Raw genomic sequence first — 26860 nt, 5'->3', positions numbered from 1 at the left:
AGTTGTAGTAAGAGTATAAGGAGCCCCGTGGCGCAGAGTGTTAAGCTGCAGTACTGCAGTCAAAAGCTCTGCTCACGACCTGAGTTCGATCCCAACGGAAGTTGGTTTCAGGTAGCCGGTTCAAGGTTGACTCAGCCTTCCATCCTTCCGAGGTCGGTAAAGTGAGTACCCAGCTTGCTGGGGATAAAGGGAAGACAACTGGGGAAGGCACTGACAAACCACCCCGTAAACAAAGTCTGCCTTGGAAACATCGGGATGTGACGTCACCCCATGGGGCAGGAATGACCCGGTGCTTGCACAGGGGACCTTTACCTTTTTAAGAGTATACAGTGTAGGAATATCATCCTTAAATGTGCAACCTTGATATGAAAACTTGGTAAAGATTATAATAGGTTGTTTTGCTAGAACACAAGCCCTGGAGGTTGGCAAGCACAGAATTTCAGCCAAGAGAAGCCCTTGAGATTGGCAAACACTCTTTTCTCTCCAGGCAATTCCTGGAGGGTGGCAACAGATAATTTTTCTCTCCAGGACAGCCCTGGAGGTTGGGAACTGAGTTTTTTTTTCTCCTTCGGCTCGTCCAGGAGGGTAGTAACCACAGAACTTGCAACTTGGATTTTGAAACTTGATTTGGATTATAATAGGTTGTTTTTGCTAGAACACGATCATTCCAACAACCTAGGTTCTTCTTTTTGAGGTGAGGACCTGGAGGTTGGCAACCCTAGCGTGCAAACAGCTGCAAAATAGGATGCGGAATCATCCACCAGCAGGAGCATCAAATTTAGGGCAGCGATGCAGGGAACTGCATGTGAGGTTCAAAAGACTACCGTCAGAGCTCTGCAGCTGAGGTCACAGACACATCTTCTGTGAGCTCAACGGTTCCATCCCAGCCTTCTTGGGTGCTGGTTCTTGACGCCCGGGGTCCAGTTGGGCCTGCAGACAAACCTGTCCAGCCTCATCTTCTCTAGGATGCCCCTTTATGACTCCCCGGCCTCCCTCTCCCACCGAGAGGAAGGATGAAGCTTCTCCTCGGGCTCTGGTCCCTCTCCCACCTGCTTCTCTCCTCCTCCGGTGGTAAGTCACCAAGGCCAGGAGGCTTTGCCTTGTGTGCCACAGGTCTGAGAAAAGGGGGCAGGAGGGCTGCGCAAGCTAAGCAAACTATCCACTAATGCGATAAAGTTGGCTATCAAGAAAAAAATCAGCACTTGGCTCATATCTAAACGCATATATTGTAAGGAGAGACGCAAATAGCAACAAGGCAGTGCAGGAGACAAATACCGAAACAGGAAACAAAATACCTAACAACAGTACAAGAAATGCGTACAAGAAATCTATGTCCAGATTTGAGGGCTACTAGTCAAAAGTGTCTTGTGAGAAGGTAGAAAAGAGTGAACAAGAGATGTTTAAAGCGATGATATTAGCGGCTCACGCAGTTATAGCTTTTGGATGGAAAGATAAAACAAAGTGGACTATGGACAGGTGGAATAATTATGTGTTCGAATACGTGCAAACAGATGTATTGGGATACTTAAAACAACAGACGATGGGAGAAACAGAAGAAATGGAACTGAAGACTAAGTGGAACCCATACATTAATTGGGTGAAAAGAGGAGAAGCCAACGAAGAGACTTTAGTAAAACTAAAAAGGCTATGCTCATGGCTGAAAATATGAAAATATGATATTATGGATTGGTCCGTGGGGGGAGGGAAAGGGGGGGAAAGGAGGAAAAATTGTATTGGAAGAAGGAAAGTGTAAATTGTAATTATAAAGGTATGGAGATGTAAAATGACCTCCAATGCAATAAAAAATATATTAAAAAAAAAAACTAGTCAAAAGTGTCCAAAAGACACTTCATATGACTGAAAAGTTCTTGTAAAAGCAAGCCCTCGAAAACAAGGAAGGAATCTTCTTCATAGGGCTGTCCTGATGGACAGACGCTTGGAACAGCAATCCAAACGGTAGCCGTCATGTTTTTTCAGACGAGGAACCTGCTGGCACGAGCAAAGGAAACGTCTTCCAGGTAACTGACGCTTTCGCCAATAATGGCTTCTTCAGCCTTCGCTTCTATGGCTGCATCGCAGTCTTCAACAAGTCACTAAACTTCCAAGAAGCCATTCTTGGTGAAAGCCATTTGGATATGTATAACATTATTCACAGGCCATTTGCCACTTCCGCTCCCAGCCCTCTTGTAGTACAGAGGGAATACGTCTCTCCACGGCCCGGGTGGGAAAGGGTTAACCCAGTTTCTTGGGCGGTCCTAGCAGCTCCATAGCTAACAACTCTTCTGCAAGCGGGGAAAAGGTTCCCTTTCTTGGCAAAACAAAGTCACATCCACCTTGAATAGAGGCTATTCCTGTCCACAGGAGGGGGCAGATCTCCAGTCTTAAATCCTTCTGAGCTAGAGATCTGCCAGGATCCACAAAGGGCCAGACCAAATGACTTCACGGGCTTTATACGGCCCCCGGGCCTGACGTTCCCCACCCCTGATCTAAAGTAACCGCAGAAATGTATACTTACACACAGACTGCACAGTAGCAAGTTCACATGTTGACGGGGACACAATGTTCTCTAACATTAGCAAGGAAGAATGCCGGATCCCTGTCCAATGATGGGTTCATTTGAACCAATTATTGTCCACTTTTGAAGTCCTGCACCTTGCTACACCTCGCTACACAGCGCCAGGGAGATTGGGATTGATTGTTCCTTCCCATCTCAAGGAGTTCTGGGCATGGACTTGGACTTTAATTCTTTACAATTCTCTGTACTTTACATTGAGAATACAACATTTCTGTTCATGTTACAATTGCACATATGATTGTTTTTGAATGTACTTTTGAACAGTATTCAATTGACAACAAAGCTAAGCTGTTCACATTATAATTTTCTGTATTTTTCGTAGCCAATACTGCTGTTACTTGGTTTAACCTCCAGGTACTAGCTGGAGATCTCCTGCTGTTACAGCTGATCTCCAGCTGACAGAGATCAGTTCACCTGGAGAAAATGGACCCTCTTGCAATTGGGCTCGATGGCATTGAAGCCCCTCCTCTCCCCAAACCCCGGGCTCTTCAGGCTCCGCCCCAAAACCTCCCACCAGAGGCGAAGAAGGGCCTGGCAACCCTACTAGAGATCAGTTCCAGACTATAGAGATTAGTCTCCATACTATAGAGACCAGCCTGGGCCATCCAAGTCAAGGCAAGAGACTAACAGAAGTGGTTTGCCATCGCCTGCCTCTGTGTAACAACCCTGAGCTTCCTCGGTGGTCTCCCATCCAAGTACGAACTAGGGCCAACCCGGCTTAGCTTCTGAGATCTGATGAGATCTGGCTAGCCTGGGCCACCCAGGTCAGGGTGGAGGGCTGTGGTGCAGGCAGGTACACATGAACACACGTGAAGCTGCCTTATACTGAATCAGACTCTTGGTCCATCAAAGTCAGTATTGTCTACTCAGACCAGCAGCGGCTCTCCAGGGTCTCAGCTACAGGAGCTTGACATTTTTTTGGTTTTGTCAAGTAAAGGAGAAACTTAACCTTGCCAATTTGCAGGATTTAAGATTGATGATCCATTATCAAACACGAGCGTTTACCAGCTCAGAAGTATTTTTTTCTAGATTCTACTCCCTCTAAAATCAGATTTCAAGCTGATACTGTACAAGGAACACATTTTAATCCACTCCATTTATAGATTCTCTAGACTTAAATATATGACATATATTTATTAAGTTTAACAGTCTTACGAACACAGGCATGTATACAAGTTCATGTTTTCTTGTTTGGCCAAACCACAGGTGTGTGTCGGCAGTCATTTCAAAGTGTGTCAAACCTATTCTCTCTAGTTATCTCTAGGTACTTTCTAGATACCTTTAGACTCTGGTAAAAGTATCTGGCCCCTCCTTTAGATCTCTCCAGGATCAGAGGAGCACGCCTATTATATTAGGTGTTGTGGAACACAGGGAGGATAATGCTGCTGTAGTCGTCTTGCTTGTGGGCTTCCTGAAGGCACCTGGTTGGCCTCCTTGTGAACAGACTGCTGGACTTGATGGCCCTTGGTCTGATCCAGCAGGGCTTTTCTTATGTTCTTATGGAGGATGAAACTATCCGTGGCTACTAGTCAAAACCGATACTAGTCATGATGCATCCCTATCCACTCCAGGATCAGAGGAGCATGCCTGTTATATTAGGTTCTGTGAAACACAGGCAGGATGGTGCTGCTGCAGTCGTCTTGCTTGTGGGCTTCCGAGAGGCACCTGGTTGGCCACTGTGGGAACAGACTGCTGGACTAGATGGGCCTTGGTCTGATCCAGCAGGGCTTTTCTTACGTTCTTATGGAGGATGGAGCTACCCATGGCTACTAGTCAAAACGGATATTATTAATTAAGCATGCCTTTGTCTCTCCAGGATCAGAGGAGCATGCCTATTATATGAGGTGCTGTGGAACACAGGGAGGATAATGCTGCTGCAGTCGTCTTGCTTGTGGGCTTCCTGAAGGCACCTGGTTGGCCACTCTGTGAACAGACTGCTGGACTAGATGGGCCTTGGCCTGATCCAGCAGGGCTTTTCTTATGTTCTTATGGAGGATGGAGCTAACCGTGGCTACTGGTCAAAACGGATACTAGTCATGATGCATGCCTATACTCTCCAGTATCAGAGGAACATGCCTATTCTATTAGGGGCGGTGGAACACAGGCAGGAGAATGCTGCTGCAGTCATCTTGTTTGTGGGCTTCCTAGAGGCACCCTCTTGGCCATTGTATGAACAGACGGCTGGTCTTGATGGACCTTGGTCTGATCCATCAGGCCTTTCTTATGTTCATGCCTATACTCTCCAGTATCAGACGAGCAGGCCTAACATATTAGGTGCTGTGGAACACAGGCAGGATAAATGTTGCTGCAGTCACCTTGCTTGTGGGCTTCCTAGAGGCCCCTGGTTGGCCGCTGTTGGACTTGACGGGCCTTGGTCTGATCCAGCCTGCCCTCTCTGATGGCAGTTCCAAGTGAAACGCATAGCCGCAGCCTTCTTTTGGGGTGTGTGACTGGGCCCGTGACCCAGGGCCACAGACCTCTGCCCCAAAGTCTATTCTTGACAGGACCGCTGATACAGGATCCTATCCTGTTCTGTTTCCGTGCAGTCTGCGGCAATCAGCAACCCTGGGCCAACGACGACAATGAACTCCGTGAGCAGACCCGAGATCGAGAAGCGCCGTGGTTGGTGAACATCGTCGGTAACGGCCAGCAGTGTCAAGGAGCTGTTTTGAACAACTGGTGGATCCTGACAGCAGCGAGCTGCTTCCTGCGGATGTGAGTAGGATGGTTGAGGGGTCTGGAGACCAAGTCCTATGAGGAAAGGTTGAAGGAGCTGGGTATGTTTAGCCTGAAGAGGAGAAGACAGAGAGGGGATATGATAACCATCTTCAAGTACTCGAAGGGCTGTCAAGTTGTTTTCTGTTGCCCCAGAAGGTCGGACCAGAACCAGTGGGTTGAAATTAAATCAAAAGAGTTTCCCTCTAGACCAGTGGTTCCCAACCTTTTTTTGACCAGGGACCACTAGGACTTTTTTGTTCGGTGCAGGGACCCCAAGGTTCAAAATAAAAATTCAGAGAATTTGAAAATAAACTTTAATCATAACTGTTAGTTAAACATTAAACTTAGAATAATATTTGAATATATATTTTTATAATAGAGAACTTTTAATTGAAAATATTAATTTATTATGGGTTTATAACTTTGTTTCGCGGACCTTAATTTAGTTCTCACGGACCCCTGGGGGTCCATGGACCCCCGGTTGGGAACCAGTGCTCTAGACATTAGGAAGAATTTTTTAACAGTCAGAGCGGTTCCTCAGAGAAACAGGCTTCCCCGGGAGATGGTAAGCTCTCCTTCCCTAGAGGTTTCTAAGCAGAGGCTAGATGGTCATCTGTCAGCAATGCTGATTCTATTACCTTAGGCAGATGATGAGAGGGAGGGCATCTTGGCCATCTTCTGGGCATGGAGTAGGGGGTCACTGGGGGTGTTGGGGGGAGGTAGTTGTGAATTTCCTGCATTGTGCAGGGGGTTGGACTAGATGACACTTGAGGTTCCTTCCAATTCTGTGATTCTATGCTATTACAACTGATCTCCAGCCAATAGAGATCACCTGGAAAAAATGGCCGCTTTGGCAATTGGACTCTGTGGCATTGAAGTCCCTCCTTTCCCCAAATCCCGCTTTCCTCAGGCTCTGCTCCCAAAACCTCCCACCGGTAGCAAAGAGGGACCTGGCAACTCTATCCCACAAGGATAGGTATGGGGGCCGGTGCTTTTTAATTGGTTCATAAACTATCTGGAACTAGGTGTGACCAGTGTGGTGGCCAAGTTTACAGATGACAGAAAGTTATTCAGGATGGGGAAAACCAAGGGTGACAGTGAAGAGCTGCAGGAAGATCTCCGCTACTAGGGTGCAGCAAATGAAATTCAGCATAGATAAGTGTAAGGTGATGCAGAATGGAACAAAAACTCCCAGCTCTTAAGTCCTTAACTAGTTACTAGCTTGGATTGGGTTAAATATTAGCGTCTGGTTTTCCTTTGCAGGAAGCCGAGCTCAGTGGAGCTGATCATGGCTGGCGGATATCCCTTCACGATAACAGTGAGCCAGTACCTGTCACACCGGGGCTTCAGTTCATGGGCGAGGCCTCCCAGTAATGATCTGGGACTTGTGATGCTTGGCCAGCCGATCGACTTAAGAAAGAGAGAGATGTGGCCAATTTGCCTCCCTGACAGGCAAGAATCTTCCCTCACGCGGGCGCAATGTAGGATCTATAAGCGAGAGCAAGACGGTGAGTTTGTGGGTACGCCATCAGGATTATAGAATCATAGAGCTGGAAGGGACCACCAGGGTCATCTAGTCCAACCCCCTGCACAATGCAGGAAATTCACAACTACCTCCCTTCCCACATCCCCAGGAACCCCTACTCCATGCCCAGAAGAAGGCCAAGGTGCCCTCCCTCTCATGATCTGCCTAAGGTCATATAATCAGCATTGCTGACAGATGGCCACCTAGCCTCTGCTTAAAAACCTCCAGGGAAGGAGAGCTCACCACCTCCAGAGGAAGCCTGTTCCACTGATGAACCGCTCTGTTAGGAAATTCTTCCCTATGTCTAGCCGACTTGTTTTCTGTTGCCCCAAAAGGTCGGACCAGAACCAACAGGTTGAAATTAAATCAAAAGAGTTTCCGTCTAGACATTAGGAAGAACTTTCTAACAGTCAGAGCGGTTCCTCAGTGGAACAGGCTTCCTCGGGAGGTGGTGGGCTCTCCTTCCCTGGAGGGTTTTAAGAAGAGGCTAGATGGCAATGCTGATTCTGTGACCTTAGGCAGATCATGAGAGGGAGAGCACCTTGGCCATCTTCTGGGCATGGAGTAGGGGTTCCTGGGTGTGTGTGTGGGGGAGGTAGTTGTGAATTTTCTGCATCGTGCAGGGGGTTGGACTAGATGACCCTGGTGGTCCCTTCCAACTCTATGATTCTATGGGGCCTTCTCTGATTATCTCTTGTGTCGGGGGTCTTCTCGCCTTCCCCGCAGATTCCAAGCAATGGTTAGAGAGGATTGCCGTGTATTTTCTGGAGATGTCAGAGTGTACCGCAGAATGGCCGGGCACCTCGGAGCGATGGAATTTGTGCATGGCAAGAGAGGTGGATAATGAGACTGACTGCAAGGTAATCTGTATGAACGGATCTGAGATTAGGACCGTGGAAAGGGGTCCCCAACCTTTTTGTCTAGGCTTGCCAGGCCCCGCAGCTCCACCGGCGGGAGCTTTGTGGGGCTGTGGTGGACGTGCGCGGTGTGCGCACACACGTGGCGTGGCACGCGTGCGCACCCCGCACGACGTGCCTACGTCACTTCCGGAAGTGGCGAGCGCAGAGCATGCGCGCACGTACGCTGTGCCCATTGGCTTTTAGCTGTGCCCATTGGCTTTTAGCTGGCCAGCAGGCAGCCCGATGGATTGGCGGGATTTTACCCGCCACCACCGGGCACCTGGCGACCCTGTTTTTGTCCCTGCAGGCATGTTTGGAATTCTGACTCGGGTGGGCGCATAACCAAAATGGCTGCCGCAAAATGGCTGCTGCAGGAGGCGGAGCCAGCCACAAAAAGATTGCCGCAGCTTAACTTCAGTGACACAGCGCAGATTCCTGTCCTGTGGGGGCAGGTTCCCCTCCAAGTGTGCAGGAAAATATCATTTTGTAAATTAAGGAAAAGGAAAAAAAAAACTTTTTAAAATGGCTTGGTGAAGACTAAGCATACTTAGGGTTGCCAGCTCCGGGTTGGAAAATTCCTGGAGATTTTGGGGGTGGAGCGTGAGGAGGGCGGGGTTTGGGAGGGGAGGGACTTCAATGCCATAGAGTCCAATTGCCAAAGCGGCCATTTTCTCCAGGTAGGGTGGCCAGGTCCCTCTTCGCCACCGGCGGGAGGTTTTGGGGCGGAGCCTGTGGAGGGAGGGGTTTGGGGAGGGACTTCAGTGCCATAGAGTCCAATTGCCAAAGCAGCCATTTTCTCCAGGGGGACTGATCTCTATCGGCTGGAGATCAGGTGTAATAGCAGGAGATCTCCAGCTAGTACCTGGAGGTTATCAAAACAAGAAAAAAGAGCACCTCCGTGCTAATACCGTAAGGTTTGGAAACTGGCACGGGAAAAATACAGTACAATGATACAAAGCATGTATTGTGTTTCAAAACAATTCAACAAGTACAGTGGACTACAAAAAGTGACAATGAACAATATATATACAAAATATACAAGGCGTGTTTGAAGCTGTCAATAAATAGTACAATCAATAAATAATACAATCTTCTTAGTATATATATGTGTAGGAAAATAGTTTAAAAAGTCCATCAGGTACATGTATAAATGATCACAAAGTCTTCATTAAGCATGATGGGTGGGGGACGGCCGTTTCAAGAATATTCTTGAAACAATTCAAGTACAGTGGACTACAAAAGTGACAATGAACAATATATATACAAAATATACAAGGCGTGTTTGAAGCTGTCAATAAATAGTACAATCAATAAATAGTACAAGTTTCTTCATTGTACTATTTATTGATTGTACTATTTATTGACCGCTTCAAACACGCCTTGTATATTTGGTATATATATTGTTCATTGTCACTTTTTGTAGTCCACTGTATTTGCTGAATTGTTTTGAAACACAATACATGCTTTGTATCATTGTACTGTATTTTTCCAGTACCTGGAGGTTGGCAACCCTAAGCATACTCCAAGAGGCGTGGAATAATAGAGCTGATGAGCGTCAAAGCGTAGAAGATCCCCAAGGGAAAGGAGGGAAATGGGCCTCCTCAAGCCCTTCAGAGAGGATGGAATGGCCACCATTTAGAAGTTGCCTCGTCCCATTTCTCCCGCCTCTCTCGTTTAAGGTGCCTGTAGGAAGTCCCGTGCTCTGTCATAACCTGAACAGTGACCACTGGGAGCTGAGGGGCATTGTGAGCCAGGGTTTGACCAACTGCACACATCCAGTCCTGGCTACCCAGGTTGTACCCCATCTAGAGTGGTTGTGGCAGGAAGGGCTATTGAAGGACCCAGTCCCTCCAACCATGGGATATACCGAGACCACTGGAAGCAGCATGCCTTCTCTAGCAGAGGAAGGGTCTTCGGAGACAGCCCCACAATTACAGGACGTGTTTCCAACCCAAGAAGAATCAGAAGCATCTCCGACAGAACAGCCGTTGGAAACAGCCATACCAGCTTTTTCAAGAACACCCATGATAACTAGCCAGCCTCCCGCACTGGGTCTACAAGCACCTGTTATAATCCCACCTGAAAGACAGATGTTTGGAATAACCCCTAGAGCTGCAAAAGTCATAAAACACACAACCGCGGGGCACCCGGTCTCTGCAGGAGTAAAGAAAGCACGATCAAAAGTCGTAACACACACAACCGCGAGGCACTCGGTATCTGCAGGAGTAAAAAAAGCACGATCAAAAGTCGTAACACACACAACCGCGGGGCACTCGGTATCTGTCAATTCCTCCATGGTACAATGGTCTCCCCCAGCAACCGAGCCAACAGTCTTTGTAATATACCCCACAACCAAACGCTCGTCGCCTGTAAGATCTCCAAAGACCAAGGCGCCTACAACACCCGGAAGGAGGAAGTCCCGTCCCCAAATCTCAACACCAAGGGTGGCCAAGATTATCATCACTGCGCACTCCAGAGTTACAAAACCTCGAAAAACAAGACAGACACGGCCATCGACCAAAGCACATCTCACAACTAGCAAACGAACCTATGTTATCCCCTCGAAAAAACACTTACCTAACAAAACTAGAACACCACCGCCCGAACAATCGGCGACTATGGAACAGTCATCCGCATCAGTTAGGCCGCCGTCCTCTGTAGCCTCCCCCACAACCAAACAAACCCCCGTAACACCCACAACGAGTCACTCTTCCTTGGCTGCGCTAACTGTGGTGCATGCACAGCACAAGGTAATCATTCCCGCTACCACCCGGCCGTCTCCAGCCTCAAAAAAGGTGCCCCCCGCAGACGCTCCGTCACTGAGACCCCCTGCTGCAATGTCCGCGGCCGGTCCTTTCATCGCAGCCGGGCCACATTTCCCCAAGAACAAATTCGAGGAGACCCTGACCCCTGGGCCGCCCCTGGCTTTTCTTGCCTCGCCCAGTCCAGCCGTCCCCACGACTCCCAGGTTGGTATCCCGTGCCCACATGACCATGGAACAATGTGAGATGGGCCTGGCGTGGAATAGCGTGTCTCGGACCTACCAGCTTAACAAGGTGGCGGATCTGATGGAGCGCAAAATTGGTGAGTACGGGGTGGTGGTGCGATAGCTGGTAGCTTCCAGGCCTCATTTCTTCTCACCGGGGGAGATCTGAGGAATTAGGTAAGAAGGGGCCTGGTGGGTCAGACCTAGGGTGGCCGGCCTCCAGGTGGTGGCTGGAGGTTTCCTGGGATTACAACTGATCTCCAGGCAACAGAGATCAGTTCGCCTGGAGAAAATGTAGGGTTGCCAAGTGTCCGGTGGTGGCAGGTAAAATCCCGCCAATCCACCGGGCTGCCCACCGACCAGCTGAGGGCCAGCGGGCAACATGTGCACACACACACGTGCACTGCACATGCGTCACTTCCGGGTTTACCTGGAAGCGACGTGGACGCTCTGGCAATCTCTGTTAAAACTCTTTTAACAGAGATTGCCAGAGCGTCCACGTCGCTTCCAGGTAAACGCAGAAGTGACGAGTGAGCCAAAGAGTTTTGGCAGAAATCGCTATAGTGTCCACGTCGCTTCCAAGTAAACCCGGAAGTGATGTAGGTGCATCGCATGGGGTGTGCGTGCACATCACGCACCGCAGCCCTGCAAAGCTCCTGCCGGTGGAGCTACGGGGCCTGGCAAGCCTAAGAAAATGGCTGCTTTGGAGGGTGGACTCTATGGCTTTATATGGGGTTGCCAGCTCCAGGTTGGGAAATACCTGGAGATTTTGGGGGTGGAGCCTGAGGAGGGTGGGGTTTGGAGAGGGGAGGGACTTCAATGCCATTGAGTCCAATTGCCAAAGCAGCCATTTTCTCCAGGGGAACTGACCTCTATCTGCTGGAGATGTAATAGCAGGAGACCTCCAGCCACCACCTGGAGGTTGGCAACCCTAGCCTTATACCCTGCTGAAGTTGCTTCCCTCCCCAAACCTGACCCTCTAGGCTCCAGCCCCAATATCTCCAGGTATTTCCCCACCCAGAGCTGGCAACCCGAATCGGACCAGCGGTCCATTTAATCTAGCGCCCTGTTTCACATAGCAACCGGCCACTTGCTATGGAGGGCCAACAAACAGAGCATAAAGGCCAAGGCCTTCCATTTATGTTAGCCCTGATATTCAGAGGTTCACTGCCTCTGGACATGGAGGTTCCCTTTAGTCCTCGTGGCTAATAGTCACTGATGAATCGGTCCTCCATCAATCTGTCTAATTCCCTGTTTAAAAAGAAGAGTTGGTTTTTATATGCCGACTTTCTCTGCCACTTAAGGGAGAATCAAAAGTACAAAGAGAGTTTAATACGGTCCAAGACCAGCATAAAAACATACCAGATATACAATCACCTTCCTTTCGGCTCCCCACAACAGACACCCTGTGAGGTAGGTGGGGCTGAGAGAGCTCGGAGAGAACTGTGAATAGCCCAAGGTCACCCAGCAGGTTTCGTGTGTAGGAGTGGGGAATCAAACCCAGTTCACCAGATCAGCCTCCGCCGCTCATGTGGAGGAGGGGGGAATCAAACCCGGTTCTCCAGATCAGACTCCACCGCTCCAAACCACTGCTCTTAACCACTACACCACGCTGGCTCTCAGCCATCTATGCCCATCACTACATCCTCCGGCAGGGAATTCCACATTTTATTTCTACATTTAGGTAACCACATATCACTGCTTCCGTCCTCCTGCTCCCCGCTCTGGAGAGGAGTAGACTGTAGTGTACGATCAAACGTCCGTCAAATAATTTGAGGCCCAAGGGCAGACAAATCGATTTCTAACGTTTTGGTCTTTTCCTCCGCAGGGTGTGGACTGAGGCCTGGCTTTGTCCCGCACTGCCCAAGCTGTTCCGAGGCGGAGGTTGGCGAGTTTCCTTGGGTCGTCTCTCTCACGTTGTCCATCCAACACTTCTGTGCCGGTTCCATCCTCAACCCCTGGTGGATTTTAACCACGGCCAACTGTGCCAACCTGATGTGAGTGCCCCCTTCTTCGGCTCCTGGCAGGGGCAGGGTCGAGTACATTGTCTCAGGATGCTACTTAACCCACCGCTGCCATTTTCACTAGAACCGAGAATCCGCATGGAAGCGTTTTTCCGATCCAAAGCCTTTATTGGCATAAAAAAATAAGGCATACAAAAGCAAATCCACAAGACCATACTATACACAAGGTACATCAGATCGCCATCGTTTTTACAGTAAAATCGATTTAAATGGATTCAGTGGATTACTTAGTTTCGCAGTTCTAAGCCAGCCTTATTTGATACACAAGCGCTCACGTTCTTGGACTGCAAACCGTAGAAACCTCGCCACCAATTCAACTTTTATTGGAGCCTGAGTGGTCATAAGGAGAGACACCTTAATTTGGGGTGGGGGGAACCATTCCCTGTCCACAAATAACAGGTCTATAAATTGAGAACGATCCCTAGCATAAAACGAACAGTTAAGTAGGACATGATGAACTGATTCTATTACGCCCTCCCCGCATGGACAGGCCCCGTCCATATATGAGACCTTATTGAATCTTCCATAGAGCAGGGCGGAAGGAAGGGCATTGAATCTAGCGAGCGTGTAAGCCAGGGGTGGGGAACGTCAGGCCCGGGGGCCATTTAAGGCCCGCGAAATCATTTGGTCTGGCCCTTTGTGCGTCCTGACAGATCTCTAGCTCAGAAGGATCTAAGGCTGGCGATCCGACCCCTCCCGCGGACAGGAATAGCCTCTATTCAAGGCGGATGTGAGTTTGTTTTGCCAAGAAAAGGAACCTTTTTTCCCCCTTGCAGAAGAGTCGTTAGCTATGGAGCTGCTAGGACCATCCAAGAAACTGTGTTAACCCTTTCCCACCCGGGCCATGGAGAAACGTATTGGTCAGCTAATTTTTAAGTTGATAATTTTGTATGGCCCGCAAATGATGTTATAAATATCCAAATGGCCCTTGGCAGAAAAAAGGTTCCCCACCCCTGGTGTAAGCCCTTCTCTGCTGGGGATCGGTAGGAAGCTGTTTTCTCACTTCAAATAATGGTGGGTTTCAGAATCCGGAGTTTTCGCTTTCTTGAAAAGGTGGGTTGGCTTGAAAGGTTTGTGTGAGGGTTTTCAGCAGTCACTTCTGAAGGTACCCTTCCGATTATAATTCCCTGCCAGGTGAAAAGCCACTTTTTAAAAAATAACTTTATTTGGAGTTTAGTTTATCATGACGACACCAGCAAAAATAAAAACACAACAGCAGTATGTTAAACATCCTTGTACATTCAAGGTATGTTTCAATACTTGGTTCCAAAATATGTTCCAATGTTATATATCGGTGCTTTTTACAGAAATCAAACCACTTAGCAGAACTTAATAAATGCAAATCATACGGTAGCTTCGTGGGCATCGTTTACTTCGCGATGCCCCCTTCTCCACATATTCTAGAAAAGGCAGCCACCTATTTAAAAAGTTTGTAGAGGAAGATATTTGCTACTTTGAGTCGCGAAGATACCTTATCTGAAATTAAAAGGTTCCACACCTTCTCATACCACTGCCCGTTAGAAGGCATCTTTGCAAAAAGCCGCTTCTAAGAGTTGGAGGGAGGGTACTTCCCAGAGCAACGCCCCATAAAATGCGAGGAACTTCAGTTGCAAAAGGAAAAACGGTAGAAACCCCAAATATTTTCTTGCATACACACAGCTTACGTTCAGTCATGCAATGAAGATCCTCGGAGTAGCAGATACTGACTTTGACGGACCAAGGGCAGCCTCATAGGTTCAAGCGCATACCCACTATGCTGGAGGATGACAGAAAAAGTTATGTGCATATCTTTATGAATGTTAATTGATCCGCATTTCCAGTTTTAATCTGGAAGATAACCGTGGCTCACATCCTATGGAGCAGGAGCAGAGCTAAACTGCATAATCAGTATATTTCCAGCTTCCCGTTGCTATTTTCTGTCCCCCTTCCCAAAAACTAAATTCTGCCCTTGAGAGTCAGAAACATCATGGGGGTCAAAGTAGGGGGCTGCAGTGAGAGAGGAGAATCGGTGAATATTGCCCTCCCTTCTGTGAGCAGAAGAAGAAGGGCTGGTTTTTATATGCCGCCTTTCTCTACCTTTTAAGGAGAATCAAACCGGCTTACAATCTCCTTCCCTTCCTCTCCCTACAATCTCCCTCCCCTTCCTTGTGAGGTAGGTGGGGCTGAGAGAGTTCAGAGAGAACTGTGAGTAGCCCAAGGTCACCCTGCAGGCTTCATGTGGAGGAATGGGGAAACCAACCCGGTTCACCAGATTAGAGTCCGCAGCTCAGGTGGAGGAGTGGGGAATCGAACCTGGTTCTCCAGACTAGAGTCCACCGCTCTTAACCACTACGCCACGCTGTCCTACTGGAAGCTGAAAGAGTACTTAGGATCCTAGCCTGTTTCCCGCACATTGAGTGTTTGGAAAATGCTGTGAAAATAACTCTGCAATTTCAGTGAGAAAGAGGCTCTGCTCCAATAAATAGCATTTCACGCTCCCCCTTCCCCAGGTGGTGGGATTTGTAGAGCATCATTTACAGGAAGAGAGAGCCCCATAAAAGCACAGCAGTGCTAACCGCAGAGTCAAAAAGGGCACGTCTTGGGACATTTGGAGTCTCTGGTGATGAAAGTAGCCATAGACACCGGGGCTGGGAAAGCGCCAGCTCAGCAAAACAACAAAAGCTTACCTTGCCTAGGGTTGCCAGCTCTGGGTTGGGAAATACCTGGAGATTTTGGGGGTGGAACCTGGGGAGGGTATAGTGCCATAGATCCCACCCTTCAAAGCAGCCATTTTCTCCAGGGAAATTGATCTCGGTCGTCTGGAGATCAATTATAATTGCAGGAGATCTCCAGGTGCCACCCTAAGCTTGCCCAAAGTCCCAGGTTCGAACCCTGCCTGTGGTCACCCACAAAACCATGTTTTATTTTAGATTACATTTTGGTTCTTATTGTAAACTACCATGTGAGTACTGAGCTTTGCAATGTCTTGCAGAGCCAGCGTGGTGTAGTGGTTAAGAGCGGTGGTTTGGGGCGGTGGACTCTGATCTGGAGAACCAGGTTGGTTTCCCCACTCCTCCACATGAAGCCAGCTGGGTGACCTTGGGCTAGTCACACTCTCTCAGCCCCACCTACCTTGCAGGGTGTCTGTTGTGGGGAGGGGAAGGGAAGGAGATTGTAAGACGGTTTGATTCTTCCTTAAGTGGTAGAGAAAGTCGGCATATAAAAACCAACTCTTCTTCTTCTTCTTCTTCTTCTTCTTCTTCTTCTTCTTCTTCTTCACAAAATCACACAAGGTTGGAAGAGACCACAAGGGCCATCCAGTCCAACCCCCTGCCATGCAGGATCCCACAATCAAAGCTGCTGCTGCTGCTGCGTCTTCTGCATCTTCTTCTTCTTCTTCTTCTTCTTCTTCTTCTTCTTCTTAAGTGGGATAAAATGTTCGGAGAAATTAAGGACCATAGTGCGTTTTTATCAATGTCATAAACTGCACTTTACGTAAGCTGTCTTGCGTGCCCTTTTCTTCTTTTCTTTCGGAGTCAAAAGGCAAAGTGGAAGCTGAACTATGCCTCAGGCGAACATCTGCAGCTTGTGGGACGTTTGCATCTGTTTCTGTAACGAGCTGGCCCCGCCGCTCACCCTTTTCCCGTCCCTGTGTCCCTGATTCAGAAAGAATTCGGCAGCTTTGGTGTTGGTGCAGGCCGGGCTGGTCGACATCTCGGAAGGAACGGGCTCTGTGCACATCCGCCAGGCTCTGACGTACCCTGACGTGCTGGCAAGCGAGGATCTTCACAACTTGGGGCTTCTACAGCTGCAGAAGCCGCTGGAGTTTGGGCCCCTCATCGCACCTGTGTGTCTATCAGACACAGCGCACGCGATAGAAGATTTCAGAAACTGCTGGCTGCCGAGCTGGACCGTGCTGCAGGGTAAGCTGTGCCCAACATCTGTTTGGAGTTAACTTCCTAGATCGGTTGAGCAAGCTGAAGATCTGCTCTTGGGCTCTGGATTACTCAGCAGCCAGGAGCCGCTTTGGGGGCCAGGGCGTTGGACTGCAAGGCCTTTACGGGCTCTGTGAATCTCAACGCAGGACAGCATGGTGCAGTAGGGGTGCCAACCTCCAGATACTAGCTGGAGGTCTCCTGCTGTTACAACGGATCTCCAGCCAATAGAGATCAGTTCCCCTGGAGAAAATGGCCGCTTTTGCCATTGGACTCTACGGCATTGAAGTCCCTCCCCTCTCCAAACCCCTCCCTCCTCAGGCTCCACCCCCAAAATTTCCAGTTACCGTAGTCCCAATCCGGAGCTGGCAACCCTATCTCAGAGGCTAAGCAGGTTGGCCTTGGCTAGTACTTGGATGGGAGACCACCATTGGTAGGGTGACCTTGGGCTAGTCACACTCTCTCAGCCCCACCTACCTCACAGGGTGCCTGTTGTGGGGAGGGGAAGGGAAGGCGATTGTAAGCTGGTTTGATTCTCCCTTAAGTGGTAGAGAAAATTGGCATATTAAAACCAACTCTTCTTCATTATCTTCATCTTATCTTCATCTTCTTATCTTCATCATCTTCATTTTATCTTCATCTTATCTTCATCTTCTTATCTTCTTCATCATCTTCTTATCTTCATCTTCTTCATCTCTTGCCTTGAAAACCCTACTAGGTTGGCGTAAGCTGTCTGTCACTGAACAGGACTTTCCACCACCGCCACTTTCAAGCACTAACTCAATGTCGGAGGTCCAGACTCAATAAATAAAGCAGGAGGGAAGAGAACTGGTCTGGAAGCTTGAAGTGAAAGATTTGAATTCTGAACCAGTACATGAATTTCAGCCTTCCTCACCACTACAGCTCCCTGTGAATGGTGGCCGGTGTAGTGCAGTGATTAAATTGTTGGGTGGAGCCCTGATATTGAATTAGGGTTGCCCGCTCCAGGTTGGGAAACACCTGGAGCATTTGGGGGATGGAGCCTGAGGAGGGCGGGGGTTGGAGAGGGTTTGGATTTCAATGCCATGGAGTGTCGCTTAGTTTGGGGGTGGAGCGTGAGGAGGGTAGGGAAGGGAGGGACCTCAGCGGGGTATAATGCCATAGAGCCCACCCTCCAGAGAGGCTTCCTTGAGGTCTACATAGGGTTGCCAGGTCCCTCTTCGCCACCGGCGGGAGGTTTTTGGGGTGGAGCCTGAGGAGGGCAGGGTTTGGGGAGGGGAGGGAGTTCAATGCCATAGAGTCCAGTTGCCAAAGCAGCCATTTTTCCCCCCAGGTGAACTGATCTCTGTCAGCTGGAGATCAGTTGTAATAGCAGGAGATCTCCAGCTAGTACCTGGAGGTTGGCAACCCTAGGCCTACAGGCCATTCATTCTTCAACCTTTGATCTTGACATAATGACCTTTGATCGTGACATAAGTGATCTCCAGACTCCAGAGAGATCAGTTCCCCTGGAGAAATGGCAGCTTCTGAGGGTGGATCCTATGGTGTCGCTAGGGTTGCCAACTCCGGTTGGGAAATAGCTGGAGATTTTGAGGATGGAGCCCGAGGAGGGCAGGGTTTGGAGAGGGGGGAGGGACTTCAATGCCATAGAGCCCGATTGCCAAAGCGGCCATTTTCTCCCGGGGAACTCATCTCTGCCGCCTGGAGATCAGTTGTAATAGCGGGAGATCTCTAGCCACCCCCTGTAGGTTGGCAAGCTTCTATCTCCATGAATGTCCCAACCCAGAGTCGGCATGCCCATCGTCACCCCTGTCCTCTTCTTGTCCTAGGAGGCCCCGCCAGACTTCTGAGACGCCCTTTAGCCTCCCTGAACATCAGCAGCTGCAATCGTCTTGAAGAGAATTTGTCCAAGGCCATCTTCTGTATCACAGCCCAGAAGGACCAGGAAGGAATCTGCAAGGTGAGAGAACCCTTAGGGGCAAAGGCTTCATCTTCATTCACGTTCATCCTTGGTTGAACTCAATTTTTTTAAATTGACGTACTTCTAGGGTTGCCAGCCTCCAGGTGATGGCTGGAGATCTCCCGCTATTACAACTGATCTCCAGATGATAGAGATCAGTTCCCCTGGAGAAAATGGTCACTTTGGCCATTGGACTCTATGGCATTGAAGTCCCTCCCCTCCCCAAACCCCGCCCTCCCCAGGCTCTGACCCAAAACCTCCTGCCAGTGGCGAAGAGGGACCTGGCAACCCTACTTATCCGGACTGCTTGGGTCCAGTAGGGGTCCGTATTTCGGATATTTCCGTATTTCGGATATTTCCTTATTTCGGAATATTTGCATATACTTAATGAGATATCTTGGGGATGGGACCCAAGTCTAAACACGAAATTAATTTATATTTTATATACGTTTTATTATTTATATACTTTATTCACATAGCCTGAATGTGATTTTAAACAATATTTTAAATAATTTCGTGTACATTGAACCATCAGAAAGCAAATTGGCGCGCTGCTGAGGGCATGTAACGCCTGCATGCTGGCTGAAAAAGTCTGATTTTGGGGTCAGTCACTTCGAGGAGGGCAAGGAGCTGTTCCTGTTGGCAGCAGAGGATAGGACTTGCAAGAATGGGTTAAAATTTCGGGCGGAAAGGTGGATATTGGGGGGGCGTTACAGTAAGAGTTGTTCAACAGTGGAATCAGCTACCTAGATCTCCCCCTCACTGGCAGCCTTTAAGCAGAGACCGGACAAGCACTTGTCAGGGATGCTCTAGGCTGGTTCTGAATTAACCAGGGGGTTGGACTAGATGGCCTGTATGGCTCCTTTCAACTCTAGGATTCTATGACTCTATGGCCATTTATGCAGGGTCAATTTTGATGCTCACTCAAAGCTCTTTTTTTAAATGCAACCTTTAAAATTCCTATTCATGATGCAAAAGGAGAAATTCCACCCTCCTGCCCACTCGCCTGCTCCTTCCTTGCTGTTTGCATAGCCATTAGCAACCTCCGTTTGCATAGCTGATGCGCAGCTGTGATTTTGCATGCTTCCTTGAGGGGATTCTTCGAGGCGGGGGCGGAGCAAACACAAAAGGTCGTGTTAAAGGGGCTCTTAAGAAATGCGAAGCAGGCATGCGTGGGCTTTGCAGTCACTTCCTGAATGACGGTTCAGCGTAGAAAACACCAAAAAAAAAAAATGCGGGGCAATTCAGCCTGGAACGCTCTGCTAATTACCAAGCATAAACGGCCTGTGATTCTATGCATCCTACAAAGAGGTGTTTGATAAATGAGCTTTAACCACGGTTTGCATGATGCAAGCAGGCAGGCGGGTGGCGGTAAAGGCGTGCCGGTGAAGATGTCTCTCCCAAGCCTGCTTCTGCTCTTTACCGTCTCTCCTTTCTTTTTTCCCACCCAGGGTGACCTGGGCTCCCCACTGATCTGCCCTGACCCCAAGGGTGGGGCCTGGGTTCAGCTGGGGGTGCTGAGTAGCTTTGACGAAGCCTGCTCCCGCCCCTATGTCTTCAACAGTTTGCACCCCTACCTGCCCTGGCTGGAAGAGACCACCAAGGCCGCCGGCTATCGTGATAACTACACGGTCTCTTGGCAACGGCAAGGCCCCGCCCTCCAGCTGAGAACACTACAAAAACCAGAGGGTGAGCGACAGCGGTGTGTGTGTGTGTGTGTAGCCTCGTAGTTTGGCTCGGGAACGATTATGGCAGGGATCAACCACCTTTTATACCAGGGGTGGGGAACCTCAGGCCCGGGGGCCGTATAAGGCCCACAAAATCATTTGGTCCGGCCCTTCATGGGTCCTGGCAGATCTCTAGCTCAGAAGGATGCTGCCCTGCCCGAATCTCTTGGGCCCAGCTGGGGACGGCGGAGCTCAAAAGCAAGTCGCTCTACGTGGCAGACACTCGGAGCCGTCTCCTATCGTGCCTCTTGGCTAAATGTTTGGCCAAATATAGCAGGCTAATTTTTAAGTTGATAATTTTGTATGGCCGCGGATGATGTTATAAATATCCAAATGGTCCTTGGCAGAAAAAAGGTTCCCCACCCCTGTTTTATACTCAAAAGTGCCCGAAATTCTGAGCAAGAAAGCAGTGAAGAGCCAGTATAAGAAAGCCTGTTTGCATAACAGAAAATGTACACCTTCTTCTTCTTCTTCTCCTCCTGCTGCTGCTGCTGCTTCTTCTTTCTTCTTCTTCTTCTTCTTCTTCTTCTTCTTCTTATTCTCTACACCAGCATGGTGTAGTGGTTATGTCGTCTTCTTCTTCTTCTCCTTCTCCTTCTTCTTCTTCTTCTTCTTCTTCTTCTTCTTCTTCTTCTTATTATTATTATTATTATTATTATTATTATTATTATTATTATTATTATTATCTACACCAGCATGGTGTAGTGGTATAGATGTATGCCAACCTCCAGGTGGTAGCTGGAGATCTCCTGCTATTACAACTGATCTCCAGCCGATAGAGATCCGTTCCCCTGGAGAAAATGGCTGCTCTGGCCATTGGACTCTATGGCATCGAAGTCCCTCCCCTCCTCAGGCCCCGCCCCCAAACCTCCCGCCGGTGGCGAAGGGGGACCAGGCTACCCTAACCCCACACTGAATTGTCTCTCTGCCTTCCCCAGCCCTGGTGAAACGGATCTCGGCGCATCTCTCCCTCCCCTGGCAAGCATTCGTGGCCACTTGCAGGAAGCGGAGCTGTGGGGGATCGATCCTGAACCATTACTGGGTGCTGACCACAGCGCGGTGCGTTCAAGACACGTAAGCGACGCACGCGCTCTGGTCCTCGTTCGGAGGCAGGGACATCAGAGGGTGGCGGTGGGAAAATATGAATTAACCTTGGATGAGCTCGGTGTGATCTTTCTCCCTGTTCAGAGCCCCTAACGGAAGAATTCCTTATTGCAAAGCCCTGTTGCTTTGGACAGGAGAGATTAGGCAGTGTAGCGGCTAGATCAGTGGTTCCCAAAGTGGGCAGTACCACCCCCTGGGGGGCGGTGGGATTACCTAGGGAGGACACTAAGAGGCAAGGGGGCAGCAGGGGGGCACAAGAGGTGAGCCCCTTCAACGGTGTTGTTCGCTAATTTGCAATAGATCAAGCCATGGCACCATGCTGGCAAATTTGGTGGAAACTCTCAGGATTTTCTTCCAGACTTTGAAGAGCTGGTACCACCGGATCAAGTTCATCAGTTTTGCTGAATAAGTTTCAACTAAAAAGTTGTAATTTGATTTTGAATAGATGTGCAATTAATTGTGACTGTTTTTGAAATTGTATTATTATCTTCTTTAGTGCGTCCCGCAAACCCCTACTTTGAATAATGTTATAGGATAGGGTAGGGGGCGCTGGGGTTGAGTGGCCCGAAGTTTGGGAACCACTGGCCCGAAAAGTTTTGGGAACCACCAGTGTTAGACGAGGAACTGGCGGAAACAGATTCAAATCACTACTTTGGCCATGGAGGCTTGCTGGGTGACCTCAGGCCTGTCATACCCGCACCCCCCCCAGCCTAACCTGCTCCACAGGGTTGTTGTGGTCAGGATACAATGGAGGGGGGATAAAATGTAAGCCACTTCGAGTCCCCATTGGGGAGAAAAGAAGAAGGGTTGGTTTTTATACCCTGCTTTTCTCCAAGGAGTCTCAAAGCGGCTTACAATCATAACCCCACTCCCCACAACAGACACCACTGTGGTGCAGTGGTTAAGAGCACTGGTTTGGAGCAGTGGACTCTGATCAGCGAATGCTAATCTGGTGAACTGGATTTGTTTCCCCGCTCCCACACACGAAGCCAGCTGGGTGACCTTGGGCCAGTCACAGCTCTGTTACAGCTGTCTCAGCCCCACCTACCTCGCAGGGTGCCTGTTGTGGGGAGGGGAAGGGAAGGTGATTGTAAGCCGGTTTGGTTCTCCCTTAAATGGTAGAGAAATCGGCATACAAAAACCAACTCTTCTTCTTCTTCTTGTGAGGTAGGAGTGGCTGAGAGAGTTCCGAGAGAACTGTGACTAGCCCAAGGTCACCCAGCAGGCTTCATGTGGAGGAGCGGGGAAACAAACCCGGTTCTCCAGATTAGAGTCCCCCACTCTTAACCACTACACCGTGCTAGGTATAAGCAAAGAAAAATGTACATTTCCTTTCCTTCAAAGAGAAACACAGGGATTTGCCTAACAGTTAGAGCGGTTCCTCGGTGGAACAGGCTTCCTCGGGAGGTGGTGAGCTCTCCTTCCCTGGAGGTTTCTAAGCACAGGCTGGATGGCCATCTGTCAGCAATGCTGATTCTGTGACCTTAGGCAGATGATGAGAGGGAGGGCATCTTGGCCATCTTCTGGGCATGGAGTAGGGGTCACTGGGGGTGTGGGGGGGAGGTAGTTGTGAATTTCCTGCATTGTGCAGGGGGTTGGACTAGATGACCCTGGTGATCCCTTCCGACTCTATGATTTCAACCCTCCTCTCTGCTTGCCCGCAGGAAACCAGAAAACATCGCTGTCTTTGTGGGACTAAAACACCCCAAGGGTCATGCACGGGGGATCCTTGTGGCTGGGATTTACCCCTACGAGGGGATCCCATGGAGCAACGTCTCTGCCGGCAACGTGGCTTTGCTCCTGCTCCAGGAATCTGTTGCCTTTGGCAAATATGCTACCCGTATGACCTTGCCGCTGACGGACACGTGGGATAGCTGCAAAGTGACAGGGCTGCAAACGTTGAAGCCTGGTAAGCCGAGGTATTGTAGGGGGCGGCGCGTCATGGTGCTGGGGGGCATGCCAAAATCAAACAAAACAACACCAGGCTATGAAAACTTACCAATCTATATTAGAAAAATAAAGCAAGTTATATAATGGCTATTTACCCACGGTCACAATTCCTTTTAATTATGAATGTCTTTTCTGGCCGACATCGCCGCGGATCCCGGGCGTCCGACGATCAGAGGTCGCCTTGCTCTCCCCATGGGTTTTGCCCGTGTTTTCCAGTTGCTTGTTTAGCCAGAAAATGCGGGCCAAACACCCAGGGAGAGCGAGGTGACCTCTGATAGACAGAAAAGGCATGCATAATCCAAAGGAAGCCCCGAAGCAGTCTGTGACTGCGACCACAGGGAAACGTCCCTGCATAAAAGGCCTATGATTCTAGAGCACCCTTCCCCAGAAGGGGGACGGAAATTGGGGGGTCTTGTTGGTGTGAACAGAGAAACTTTCTGTTATATGCAATTTAAGAAAGATGTAGACAAGCTGGAACGTGTCCAGAGGAGGGCAACAAAGACGGTGAGGGGTCTGGAGACCAAGTCCTATGAGGAAAGGTTGAAGGAGCTGGGTATGTTTAGCCTGGAGAGGAGAAGACTGAGAGGGGAGATGATAACCATCTTCAAGGACTTGAAGGGCTGTCATATAGAAGATGGTGCCGAGTTGTTTTCTGTTGCCCCAGAAGGTCGGACCAGAACCAACGGGTTGAAATTAAATCAAAAGAGTTTCCGTCTTGACATTAGGAAGAACTTTCTAACAGTCAGAGCGGTTCCTGAGTGGAACAGGCTTCCTCGGGAGGTGGTGAGCTCTCCTTCCCTGGAGGTTTTTAAGAAGAGGTTAGATGGCCATCTGTCAGCAATGCTGATTCTGTGACCTTAAGCCGATGATGAGAGGGATCTTCTGAGCATGGAGTAGGGGTCACTGGGGGTGTGGAGGGGAGGTAGTTGTGAATTTCCTGCATTGTGCAGGGAGTTGGACTAGATGACCCTGGTGGTCCTTTCCAACTCTACGATTCCTTTACAGGTGAAGCTGAGCCTGACCCTGCAGCATACCAGGCCAAGGTGGTACAGGCCTCTGACTGTGCCAGGAAACATCCCAGGGTCAATCCATCCATGTACTGTGTCATAAGGAACGACAATCACTCTCTGCCTGTAGCTACTGTGAGTACCTCTCCGAAAAGCTTCCAGTGAACCACCAAACTGGGCAGATAGGGTTGCCAACTGTGAGTTGGGAAATTCCTGGGGAATTTGGGAGAAGAGCGGGGATGTCGAACTAAATGGTTAGGAGCACCGGATATGACATCAGTCACTTGGTCGGGCCGGGCCATGCCTCGCCAGCCCAGGTGAGGAGTGGGGGTGGGGGTTGCCTCGGCTGGCTCATGGGCCAGATAAGAGCTCTCAAGAGGCTGGATCTGGCCCCCAGACCTTATGTTTGACACCCCTGGTAGACCCTTGGGAGGGTGGGGCTTGGGGAAGGGAGGGACCACAGCAGGGTGTAATGCCAATACTGTCCACCCTCCAAAGAAGATGAGTTGGTTTTTGTATGCCGACTTTCTCTTCCACTTAAGGGAGAATCAAACTGGCTTACAATCCCCTTCCCTCCCCCTCCCCACAACAGACACCCTGTGAGGTAGGTGGGGCTCAGAGAGTGTGACTAGCCCAAGGTCACCCAGCTGGCTTCCTGTGTAGGAGCGGAGAAATAAATCTAGTTCACCAGATTAGAGTCAGCCGCTCATGTGGAGGGGTGGGGAATCAAACCCAGTTCTCCAGATTAGAGTCCGCTGCTCCAAACCACCGCTCTTAACCATTGCACCACACTGTATAAGGCAGCCATTTCCTTCAGGGGAACTGATCTCCGTAGTCTGGAGATACATGGTAATTCCGGGAGACCTCCAGGCCTCACCTGGAGGTTGGCAACCATGGGAGAGCTATAGGGTTGCCAGGTCCCTCTTCGCCACTGGCGGGAGGTTTTTGGGGCGGAGCCTGAGGAGGGCATGGTTTGGGGAGGGGAGGGACTTCCATAGAGTCCAATGGCCAAAGCGGCCATTTCCCCCAGGGGAACTGGCCTCTATCGGCTGGAGATCAGTTGAATAGCAGGAGATCTCCTGCTTGGACCCTGAGGTTGGCATCCCTACGGAGCAGCAACCCGCCCTCCTCCTCTTCCTCTCCCAGATGCCTGAGGGCGCAGGTCTGCTGTGCCGCTTGGAGGCGAAGCGCAACCCCTGGAGCCAGGTTGGCTTAACCAGTGAGCCCTTCCCGGGATCCCAGCCAGACATCCTGGCCTCCAGCATCGTCGCCTACAAGGACTGGATCAAAGAGACCTCCAAAGAAGCCAGGCGACACTTCTTGCAGTCCCGTGGAAGGACAGCCCACGGGCCGAGCTGGTCCCTTCTCCTGATCCCGTCCTTGTTTGGAGTGACAGCGTTGGGTTGAAAGATGGAGGGGGGGTGACGTTGGGATTGCCCATGGAAACCTTTCTCCCAGATTTTTAAATAAAATGTCCTCTGAACATGAGCTGTGGAGTCCTCATCTGTACAGAGCCGACCTCAGGATCTCGGGCCTGTCTGACCCTATTCTACCACGGGTAGGGTTGCCAGCTCCGGGTTGGGAAATACCTGGAGATTTTGGGGGTGGAGACTGAAAAGGGCGGGGGTTGGAGAGAGGAGGGACTTCAATGCCGTAGAGTCCAATGGGTAGTGTTGTCAACCTCCAGGGACTAGCTGGAGATCTGCTATCGCAACGGATCTCCAGCCGATGGAGATCAGTTCACCTGGAGAAAAGGGCTGCTTTGGCAATTGGACTCTATGGCATTGAAGTCCCTCCTCTCCCCAAACCCTGCCCTCCTCAGGCTTCGCCCTAAAAACCTCCCACAGGTGGCAAAGAAGGACCTGGCAACCCTACCAATGGCCAAAGCGGCCATTTTCTCCAGGGGAACTGATCTCTGTCGCCTGGAGATCAGTTGTCAAAGCAGGAGATCTCCAGCTACCACCTGGAGGCTGGCGACCCGAACCACAGGCCACACGTAGGCATGGACTCAGTTGTGCGTAAGGTTGTCAATTCCAGATTGGGAATTTCCTGGAGACTTTGGGGGTTGGAGCCTCAAAAGGTGGTGAGCTCTCCTTCCCTGGAGGTTTTGAAGCAGAGGCTAGATGGCCATCTGTCAGCAATGCTGATTCTATGACCTTAGGCAGATCATGGGAGGAAGGGCACCTTGGCCATCTTCTGGGCCTGTTGTAGGGGTCACTGGGTGTATGTGTGTGGGAGGTAGTTGTGAATTTCCTCCATTGTGCAGGGGGTTGGACTAGATGACCCTGGTGGTCCCTCCCAACTCTATTATTCTATGAGGGTGGGATTTGGGGAGGAGCTTCAATAATGCTATAGAGTCCAACTTCCAAAGCGTCCATTTTCTACAGATGAACCAATCTGTCTTCTGGAGATCTGTCTTCTGGAGTCCACCCTCCAAGTAGGGTTACCAGCGCCAGGTTGGGAAATACCTGAAGATTTTGGGGGTGGATCCT

General features: G+C 49.8%; 1 protein-coding gene across 1 annotated transcript; it reads left to right on the top strand.

Moving 5' to 3' along the window:
• The first annotated feature begins 1013 nt into the window (after positions 1–1013).
• LOC130478089 (transmembrane protease serine 9-like) lies at positions 1014–25775 on the top strand. Its single transcript, XM_056850211.1, has 15 exons — positions 1014–1071; positions 1978–2118; positions 5122–5290; positions 6557–6801; positions 7545–7678; positions 9397–9704; positions 10662–10801; positions 12532–12700; positions 16373–16629; positions 18450–18580; positions 20032–20269; positions 21246–21381; positions 23076–23320; positions 24367–24503; positions 25515–25775. Exons 1-15 carry the CDS (start codon positions 1014–1016, stop codon positions 25773–25775), a joined length of 2769 nt encoding a protein of 922 aa, XP_056706189.1.
• Positions 25776–26860: the final 1085 nt, after the last annotated feature.

Source organism: Euleptes europaea, chromosome 1 (assembly GCF_029931775.1).
Source record: "Euleptes europaea isolate rEulEur1 chromosome 1, rEulEur1.hap1, whole genome shotgun sequence".
Lineage (NCBI taxonomy): Eukaryota > Metazoa > Chordata > Lepidosauria > Squamata > Sphaerodactylidae > Euleptes > Euleptes europaea.
Note: the sequence above shows the minus strand (reverse complement) of the source record. Positions and strands in the feature narration are given on the sequence as shown.